The sequence below is a fragment of the Emiliania huxleyi genome (assembly GCF_000372725.1).
Source record: "Emiliania huxleyi CCMP1516 unplaced genomic scaffold EMIHUscaffold_97, whole genome shotgun sequence".
Taxonomy (NCBI): Eukaryota; Haptophyta; order Isochrysidales; family Noelaerhabdaceae; genus Emiliania; species Emiliania huxleyi.
Window position 1 is genome coordinate 91,490 of NW_005194814.1, and position 9,667 is coordinate 101,156.

General features: G+C 70.9%; 2 protein-coding genes across 2 annotated transcripts in view; one reads left to right on the plus strand and one right to left on the minus strand.

Annotated features, from left to right (window-relative positions):
• NAR3 (putative formate/nitrite transporter) overlaps positions 1-987 on the minus strand; it is a 1,953-nt gene extending 966 nt beyond the window's left edge. Inside the window, exons 1-3 of the mRNA XM_005756409.1 lie at positions 455-987; positions 186-272; positions 42-115 (exon numbers count right to left, since the gene is read on the minus strand). Of these exons, the coding sequence (XP_005756466.1) occupies positions 42-115; positions 186-272; positions 455-965 (672 nt within the window). The 5' untranslated portion in view covers positions 966-987. The remainder of the gene's footprint in view (positions 1-41; positions 116-185; positions 273-454) is intronic.
• Positions 988-5,804: 4,817 nt separating this feature from the next.
• On the plus strand, positions 5,805-9,153 carry EMIHUDRAFT_439255 (hypothetical protein). The gene is made up of 5 exons (XM_005756410.1): positions 5,805-6,036; positions 6,126-6,707; positions 6,853-7,062; positions 7,142-7,487; positions 7,638-9,153. Exons 2-5 carry the CDS (start codon positions 6,303-6,305, stop codon positions 8,942-8,944), a joined length of 2,268 nt encoding a protein of 755 aa, XP_005756467.1. The 5' UTR covers positions 5,805-6,036; positions 6,126-6,302; the 3' UTR covers positions 8,945-9,153.
• The last annotated feature ends 514 nt before the right edge of the window (positions 9,154-9,667 follow it).

Here is a 9,667-nt window from a genome sequence, read left to right on the forward strand (position 1 = left end):
GGGAGTGTTCCGCCCTCGTGGGGGGGGGGGGAGTTGCGCGCCATCTTGCCCGCGGCGTCCTTGGCGAAGGAGGCGAGGTAGACGGCCATGCAGACGAGCCAGTTGCAGAGCACGCCTGCTCACGCCGAGGCGGCGTCAAGTCGCGCCGTCCGCGGGCAGCAGGAGCAGGGCAGCTCGGGGTCGGCCCTTGAGGAGGGTGGGGAGGAAGGCGCCCGACGTCTTCGCCACGGCCACCTTGGCGGCCGCAGCGCCCCCGCCCGCGAGGACGCCCGCTATGCGGCAGGGGAGGGGGAGGGAGGGGCGGGGTCCGGCTCAGAGGGGAGACGGCGGCGGCGGCGCGCGAGGTCGAGGCGCGCGAGGCGCGCGGGGGACAGGCGGAGGCCGCAGGAGGCCGATTCGCTCGCCGCTCGCGCCCTCCGTTCAAGGCGGCGGCGGCGGCGGCGGTGGCGCGCACCCGCCGAGACGAGACCGGCGAGCAGCAGCGAGCCGGCGAGGTTTCCGGCGTAGCTGGAGACCCACGACTTGACGAGGCCGGCGGTGGTGGCCTTGCCCTCGATAAGCGCCATCGTCACAAGCGCCGTGTTGCCCGTGAAGAGCTCCGCGCCCGAGAGCAGCGTCATCATCAGCCCGAAAGGGAGGCCGAATGCGCCCAGCACCAGCTTATGGAGGCCCGGGTTGGACTCGGCGAGCCCGGGGCAGGCACCGCCGACGGTGAGCATCAGCAGCGCGCCAAAGCCGATGTGCACGCCCGAGAAGACGCCCAGCCGGAACACCTTGTCTGCAGGCATCGCGGCCTTTTTGCTCCCGGCTGCGACTGCGCCGTCAAAGCCGTCGGGTGGAGTGGCCAGGACGTTGCCGCCGCGAAGGCGCTGGAGGCGCGTGAGCGCGGCGGGCTGCGGCACCACTGTGCGCGCGCCGGAAGTCGCGGCGGCGGCGGCGATGAGGAGCGCGCGGAGCGACGACATCAAAGCTCGGTGTTGACCTCGGCTCTAAGTGGGGAAACGGTACCGTGTCAGAATTTGGCATACCCGGTATTGACGCTATTCTGACTCGCGAAAGAAATCGGACTGCCTTGCCGAATTTGTAACAAGCGCTGCGCCGGCGCCGCGCCACAGCTTGCCGAGCGCCGGCCACAGGCCTGCCTGCAGCCCAGCCACACCCGCCGCGGCGGCAGCTAGTCGGTTCGGCCTTGACTCGCGCGCGCCGAGATGGGAGCCCAAGTATGTGAGCGCGCGGCGCGTCGACACGCCTCCGCTTTTGTAACAAAGTCTGCTTGGCTTGTGCAGGTGATGCCCAGAGCTGCAGCGGCGACGCCGGCAGCCTCGTCTCGACCGCAGAGGCTGCCGGCGTGACCATAGATCTGTGCTCTATCCGTCGGTGGTTCACCGTACACGCCTGTGTAGGAGCGGCTCTCGCGTCGCTACGCGCCGCCGAAGGCTGTCTATGAGGGCACACCCGAGGAGGCGCGGATCTCAACCTGCGTGCGGCGGTGACCAGGTCACAGGCATCGGCTGTGACACTGGAGAGTCGAGCAGCGGCACTGAGGATGCCTTTCAGGTCATTCCAGCGACCCACGGAGCACGGTCTCAGTGCGCAATCACTCTACTAGATCCCATCCTTGCCGGGCCTCTGCGAATGTAGGTACCGAGTTCATGCGTGCCCAGTTACAGGCTCATACTGCCTGGTCTCCAGCACCTATGATCACCGCGCCAGGCCGCAGTCGACGACTTTTGTGTGCGCTGGCCGCACTCAACCGTTGAGTCGCGGTGTATCAGCCTGACCACACTCGGGACCGCGTAGGCGATGTGGGCGACTCTGGCCGTCCTGCATATGACCGACCATGACCCAGGAGGAGTCTACACGAGACATGTCGTACCTGGCAGGCGCTCTCGCGGCAGCACTATCGCGTGCGGCCGAGTGCGAGCTTCCGTGCCCGGTGCCAGACGCACTCGGCGCCAGACGTCCTCGGGAGCTCGCAGTTTTGCCACGGCAGTTGCGATCCGGGCGATCAGAGAGCGCCGGCAGCTCAGGGGATCTTGTCTGCTCACCTGAGGTCGGGAGGGTAGCAGCGGCGAGGCCATACGCCAGCGTGAGCCATCCGTATTAACGGTTGTTACAGATTAGTCAGATTTGCCGTGACCGCGTTCCGAGGTCACGATTTCGGCGTTCTCGTGTTGACCACTGTGGGTGTGCCTGGCACTTCTGGATCATGTCTCTCGGTGTCCTAGCACCCCCAGGCGATGGGTTTCACGGCCCCGTACCGCATGGGGCGCAAGGCCTCGCGCCGCGCGTGTGGTTCAAACTTTGTTACAACCCAGTCAGAATAGCGTCAATTAGGGATACCCGGTATCTGGGACGCAACATTAGAGCAGAGGGAGGAGAAAAGGGCACCTGGCGCAGGGCCAAAGAACTCCCTCCGTAGACACTGCTCACACACGGCGGGTGGGACAGGTGGTGGGTCCTAGTAATCACGATGCCGTGCGCTCTACAGAGCGACAGCGCAGCGCACTGCCGTCCGATTATTTGTACCTGTGGGGGCCCAAGGAATCGACTCCCCAGTTTACGGCATGCGAAATGTACGCGGCGTCAGCAAGCGTCCTCCTCCGCGTGGCGTTATCGGCCGGCGATCCCGAAGAGCTCAGCACCGCGCTCGAAGCCGCCATCCGTGCCACTCTGCCCGGCGCCGCGCCGATAAGCGTGGACACCGCAGATGGTGAGCACGTGGTGCATGTTGGCGTGCCGAGTGTCCACGTCCTTGCGGGCCTCCGCGGCGCCGTCCTCTCTGGCGAGTTTGACGCCACTCTCTCGCAGGCGCTCAACCAGGCGCTCACGCTAAGCACCGCCGAGCCCGCTGTCGGCGACGCGGTGACGCTGCGCGGGCTGGTGAAGCGGCCGGCGCTCAACGGCTCCGCAGGCGAGGTGCTCTCTGTTGGCGAGGCGGGCGGCCGCTGCCTCGTCCGGCTGTCAGACGGCTCGCGGCACCAGATGCGAGACCGGCACTCACTCGGAGACGGCTCCGTATCCCCTTCCCTCACTCGCCACACACTGCATTCGGAAGCACCTGCGCCCGCGGCACGTGCCACCCCCCCGCCTCCCCTGAGCCTGGCGAACCCACAGCGTAGGGTCGAGACTCCTCGCCCAGCCGGCCAACCTGGCTCTGCGCGTGGAGGCCAAGGTCGACCGCAGCGAGAGCGCGGCCCAGTTCGAGGCGAGCGCGGCGGCGCTCGACACGCTGACGCCGCACCAGCAGCAGGCGCTCGCCGAGCTGCAGGCGGGCGCGGGCGCGGAGCAGGACCTGCACCTGCGGGCGCCTGCGGGCGCCGGGACGAGGCCGCGCTGCACCTGCAGGGGCTTTCTCGGACCCGCGTCTCGGACCCCTCCCTCTAGGCGCCGGCAAGACGTTTGTCGCGCTGCACGCCGCGCTCTCGACGCTGCGGACGGCGCGAGGCTCGCGTGTGCTTTTCGTCGCGCGGAACGAGGCGCTCGCCCCCTCCCCCACCCGCAGGGCCCGAGCCCCGACTGGAATACCAACCTGGCCCCAGGCGCTCGCCCTCTTCGCCGCCGCGTGGCTCGCGCGCCGCTGCCCAGCCGGCGCGAGACGGCGTCGGCTGCTCGGCCGCATCGACCTGCTCCACGAGCCAATCGGGCGCGGCCCCTGCTCCCTGCGAGCGGTGAGGGGCAGGGTGGAGCGGCGGTGGCCCGCCGCCGCCGCCGAGGAGTACTCGCTACTCCTCGTCGACGAGGCGCTCCTCTCGCCTCCTCTCGGGCGAATCTCGGGCAATCTCGGGCCACGCTCGCGCAGCCTCGGGTTCAACGCACACGACAGCGAGGCCACCCGAGGTCACACGAGGCTGCCCGAGGTCAGGCGCACCATCTCTACGACAACGCGGCCTCGCGCGCCGCGATCGAGCGGCTCGTCGGGCCCCGCACGCGCCGGCTGCTCCTCTCGGACGTCTCCCAGGCTGGCGGCGCGACCCATCTCGATCCATCTCGGGCAGTCTCGCGCAATCTCGGGCAGTCTCGGACACCTCTCTCGGGCGTCTCCCAGGCGGTGGCGCGATCGATCGCCTACCCGGCCGGCGCCGCCGACGTGCACCTCTCCGAGGTTGTGCGCTGCTCGCGCCGCATCGTCGCCGGCGCGATGGCCTTCCAGCTGGGCGGCGAGGCAAAGCTGCTCACGCGCTGCCATCACGAGAGCACCGGGCCGCCCCTCCGCTCCTTCCTCTTTGACGCCGAGCGGGAGGAGGACGGCGGCGGCGGCAGCGGCGGCGGCGGCGGCGGTTCGTCGTCTCGGTTTGAGCGGTACGCGCGCCACTGCATGCGCGCGCTCGAGCACGCGACATGCCTCTTCCCGCGCCTCGCGCTGCACAACCGGGTCGCGCTGGTCGTGCCGGACGCCACCTTCCGCGAGGGGCTCGCCGCGTCGCTCGCGCCGCTACTAGCACCGCGCGGCCTCGGCCTGGCGACTGCCGCCCAGGCGGCGGCGGAGCTGGGCGAGGAGGAGGGCGCGGGGGGAGAGGAGGAGGGCGAGGGGGGAGAGGAGGAGGAGGGCGAGGAGGAGGGCGAGGAGGAGGAGGCGGAGGCGGAGGCGGAGGCGGAGGCGGGCTCGGCCTGTCCGCTCGGCGAGTGGCTCGTGCTTGACGAGGTGAGCGCGATGGACGGCCTCGAGCGGCTGGTCGTCGTCGCGGTTGGGCTGGACACGCCCGTCCGCCCCGCCGCAGCGGCAGGCAGCGGCGGGGCGAGGGCTGGCGGGGCGGGCGACGGCGGCGACAGGGCGGTCCTCGAGACGCGCTCGACGCTGTACCGCGCCCTCACGCGCGCGCAGTGCCTCGCGATGGTGGTCAACGAGCACGTGCCGGGCGGCTGGCTCGAGTTCCTGGCGCACGTGTCCCTGCGGCAGGACGAGCAGTTCGAGCCCGAGGCTGCGATGCAGCGCACCGAGGCGCAGCCGGCCGAACCTCGTCCGGCGCGCAGGCGACCCGAGAGGTCCGCGAGAGGGCGCGAGAGTACTCGCGTAGGCGGCGACTGTCGAGACGCTCGTCCACGCGCAGATCTGCGACGCGCTCGCCGCCGCCGCGCGCGAGGCCTCCGCGCGCCCGCCCGGCGAGGAGGCGACTGGCTGGCTGGCGAGCAGGGTCGCCTCCGCAGTCGAGGGCGGCGCCGAGCGCGAGGAGGCCGTCCGGTCTGCGTGGGCCCTCTGGACAGGATGCACGCGGCAGGCGCGGGGACCCTAGATGAGGAACACTAGATGAGGAACACGCCCCTCCTCTTGCCGCCTTCACGAGGCAGACCCTGTGGCGTGCGCGCTCCCTCCGACGGCAGAGAGGGGCACCCCCCCGCTCGTGTCGATGGTGCATGTCGATGGTGCAGGCGCGGGAGGCTCTGCGCGCCGAGGGACTGGCGATGGCGTCGCCGCTCGGCATCCGGCCCACCGAGGAGGAGGTCGAGCGGCTCTGCGACGCGGCGGCGCTCGCGCTCGGCCGCGGGGAGGTGCCGGGCTGCTTAGGAGCAATTGATTAGTCAGCCGGTGATTTGATTAATTCTACGCTCGGCCGCGGGGAGGTGCCTCACGCGGACCTCGTCGCGCGGAGCTCGCTGCGCTCCTGGCTGACGGCGAGGGAGGCGCCAGAGATCGACGCCGCGCTGCTCGCGGCGGCCGAAGCCGCGGCTTGCGACGCCCCCGCGCAAGAGGAGTGGGACCTACGGGGCTACAGCGCGGGCGCGGTGCGCTTCGACGACCCCTGCTTGGTGGGGGTGCCGCCAGAGAGAGCCGCCGCTTCCGCCGCCGCGGGTGCCCGCTCACTGGTGCTCACCTCCTCGACCTCGCTTGCGCGGCTGCCCGTCGCGCCGCTGCGGCGGCTCGTGGCCGAGCAGCTCGCGAAGGCCGGTCCGCTCGCGGTGCAGCTCGAGTCGAGTCGCGAGCGGCTGATCGCGCTCGAGGTGGCGCTTCTCGGCGCTGAGGCGCATAGCGAGGCGCTCGCGCCCGTCGCCGGGCTGCAGGCGAGGCCAGGGGGGGCGCCCGTGCCGAGGCTCGAGGCGCGCTGGAGCTCCCCCCCCCCCCACCACCACCACCACCACCACACCTCACCTCGCCTCACCTCTCCACCTCCCTCCCGGCGGCGCAGAGGCTCGAGCGGCTCTTTCCACCCGGTGCTGTCAGCCCCGTCGAGACTCTGTCAATCAACCAGCGCATCGCCGCTCTCGAAGCGGCCGTGGCGTCCCAGGGGGGCGGTCTGGCCGCGGCGGCGGCACGCGCCGTGCGGCAGTGGAGATATGCCGAGCTCGAGGTGGCCGCGCCGCTGATGAACCTGGACCCGGGCGGAACCAACGGCGTGGCCGCGCTGGCGCTGCAGCTCGCCCTCGAGCATCCCGCTTGCGAGCTGGCAGGCACGCTCGCGGCTGCTGTCGCGGCGGTGCTCGGCGGGCAGGACGTGGCCACGGCTGTGGCCATGCACAGGGCCAAGCACGCCCGCGAGTGGGCACAGCGGCAGGCTCGCGACGCGCTGCAGCGCGCGGCGGCCCGCCTCGCGCTCGACCCCGGCTGGTCCTCCTTTGGTGGGGACGCGGCTCTCGACGCGATGGCGGCCGAGGTGAGCGACGTGGCGGTGAGGGCGCACCCCATCTTCGGCGAGCAGGACCCGCCGGTGCCAGACGGCGAGGTGGACAAGGCGGCGCGGGATGTGGTCGAGGCGTGGTCGCTCGCAAAGGCGTCCGAGACGCTGCCGAGACGCTGCCGAGACACTGCCGAGACGCCGTCGAGACACGTCGCCCCTCACACCTCCCGCCCTCCTCCACTGCCCACCTCTCGCAGGCTCACACCTCCCGCCCTCCTCCACTGCCCACCTCTCGCAGGCGGTTGTGTCGCGGCTGATCGCAACCGAGGCGGAGAAGCTGCAGGCAGAGCTGCCCGCGGCGCAGGACCTGCTGCCGCAGATCATGGCCAGCGTGCGGCAGGGCGGCGTGGAGGTGAACGCGGCAGCGGGGCAGGCCATCCAGGAGTGGAGCGAGGAGCGGCTTACGGCGCGCCGCCGCGACGCCCTCGTCTCATCGGCGCTTTCCGAGGCGCCTCTCTGCCCACACAGCGAGGCTACGGGCTCGCGGCCCTCCTCTTCCCATCTGCCCTCCCGCCCTCCCCCCGCAGGCGCTCTCGAAGCGGCGGCTCCGCCTGCCCGACGCGGCGACCCGGAAGATCCGCGCCGCGCTGCTCGCGGCGGTGGCGCGGGGCGACCACCTCGAGGCCGCCGTCGCCGCCGCGCTCGACGAGGCGGAGGCGCGGCAGGTGCGGCGGCGGGTGTCGCAGACGGTGTGGGACCCGTCGTCGAACGAGGTTGCGAAGACCAGTGGCTTGCTCGCTTTCATGCCCTTCAAGTCGGGTGGCGACGCGGCGCTCGACCACGACGTGCTGCACCACGTCTTCTCGCTGCTCCCCTTCCACTGCCTCCGCAGCCTGGCGCTCGTGTGCAAGCGGTGGCGCTCGGTCGCCACTGGTGAGACGCTCACGAGACGCCCCCAAGACAATTCCGAGACACTCCCGAGACACTTCGAGACGCTTTCTGCCCACTTCCGACGGTACCTGATTCCTCTGCACCGCCGCCCGCCTCCGTCCACCGACGCGTCCACGACGCGTCCGTGCACAGACCCCTCCTGGAAGCCCGACGTCGTCGTGTACGCGTGGGGTTCGCCGGACGTGTCGGGCATCGCGGGCGGCAGCAGCGTGCCACGGCTGCTCCCCTTCTCGCGCATGCACGAGGTCCGCTCGCTCACTTGCGCCGACAACGCGACCCTGGCCCTCGGGATGGACGGCTCGGTCTGGCATTGGGGCAGGAGCTGGCTGCCGCACGGGGACGCGGTGCCGGAGCCGGTGCGCATCCCCGAGCTGAGCGGCGTCGCCGCGCTGTCGGCCACCCCTCCGGGGTACGACCACGAGCGCTCCCAGCGGCGCGGCTTCTCTGCGGCGGCCGTCACGCACGGAGGTCACCTCTGGGTCTTTGGCACCTCCTTCTCGGTCGAGGGCGTCGCGGCGGGCGTCGCGGCCGAGGAGTGCCGCCAGCTGCTGCAGCGCGAGCGGCTCGTCGTGCGGCCGCGGCGGGTCCTCCGCTTTGGCGGCGCGCCGGCGGCCTCGGCAGCGGTGGCGCAGGTAGCAGTTGGCCTCAGGTTCCTCGCCGTCGCGACGCGTCCTCTCGCCGCAGAGGGCCTTGCCGCGAGTAGCGCGTCCCCTCCGGCCACCGCCTCGACCGCCAGCCCGGCCGACGACCCGACCGCCAGCGCGCCGGAGAGGCGCTCGTCGCAGGTCTTCACGGTGGGCGTCTTTTGCGAGCCCGGTGACGCGCACGCGCTGCGGGCGTGGGAGGGGCTGGCGGGCGTGCCGTTGCGGCAGCTGTGCGCGGGCTCGTTCCACTGCTGTGCGCTCTCCACGAGCGGCGAGCTCTACACGTGGGGCCACCCTCTTGGCCGGGATGTGAGCAACGGCAACTTGCTCGGGCACGGACCCATCCCGCTGCCCGCGGAGCATGCCCCTCTCGCGCAGCCTCCTCGCCGCGTCGCTGGGCTGGCGCAGCACCCCGTGGCCGAGGTGAGCTGCTCGACGTACAGCGTGCTCGCCCTCACCACCGACGGGCGAGCTTTCACCTGGGGCGACTCGGACGGCGATGCCCTCGGCCACGACGAGGACGAGTGCTCCGCGCCGCGCTGGCTCGACGCGCCGTCGCTGCGCGGGCAGAACTTCGCGCACGGCGCGGTCGCCTACACCAACGCGGCGGTCGCAACCACCGACGGCCGCGTGTTTATGTGGGGCGGCAACGCCTGGGAGCGAGGCATCGCCGCCGGCCGCGCCGCGCGCGGGCCGAGCGAGATCACGTGGAGCGGCGCGCCCCCGTGCTACCAGTGCACTTCGGTGTCACTGGCGTGGCGGCACGGCTACCTGCTGTTCCACAAGCGGGCATGACAGTAGTACTGCCTGCTCGCACTTTGGCGTCCATGACATACAGCTCGCTGCTCGCCGAGTCGGGCACGAAGAGGCGGCCGGACAGGAAGGAGCCAGAGGTGTAAAGCCAGCTTACAACGAGTGGGAGAGTGTGAGTTATTGGGGGTTGGGGGGGGGTCGGGAGTGTTGTTGTGAAATTCGGGAGTTTTCTCTGAAAATCGTTTTCATTCATTGAGAGCTATATGAGGATTCGCCGAGGACGTACGCACTGTTTCGGCGGCGGTGCTGCTGCGCGCGCCTCGCGGGGCAGAGCGGGCGGCGTCGAAGCCCCATGAGCGGCAGCATCGGCCGCGGGTTCAAAAGCCTCAGACTCGCGAGTCTCGGCCTCGGCGACGATCTCGCCGTGGCTGAGAGGACCAACGATGAGCAGGATTCGCTGGCCGCCGAGGGGCTCGTTGCAGACATCGTTCTTGTCCATCCAAACGACGATGAGCTTGCGGAAGCGCGGAATGGACTCACCATCATGATGGAGCGACAAGGCTTGACCATCACGACGAGCAGCACTGCCGATGGCAAAAGCACGCTGCTCAAGGTGACGGCGCCAACGGCTCGGCTTGAGGAGGAGGCTGAGCGGATCGGCATGTGCATGCTGCTCAAGCCCGCAGCCCCACACGGCGATCTGCCGCGTCCGTCGTCGGACGACGGTGCGACAGCCAAGGGCGTGCTCGACGGCGTGCAGAATGG

What these genes read in the sequence shown, in the direction of transcription:
- EMIHUDRAFT_439255 (XM_005756410.1), top strand. Translation starts at nt 6,303, where the DNA reads ATGAACCTGGACCCGGGCGGAACCAACGGCGTGGCCGCGCTGGCGCTG. An exon ending in TCTCATCGGCGCTTTCCGAG is followed by an intron (nt 7,063 to 7,141) that starts GCGCCTCTCTGC and finishes CTCCCCCCGCAG; the next exon opens with GCGCTCTCGAAGCGGCGGCT. An exon ending in GTGGCGCTCGGTCGCCACTG is followed by an intron (nt 7,488 to 7,637) that starts GTGAGACGCTCA and finishes GTCCGTGCACAG; the next exon opens with ACCCCTCCTGGAAGCCCGAC.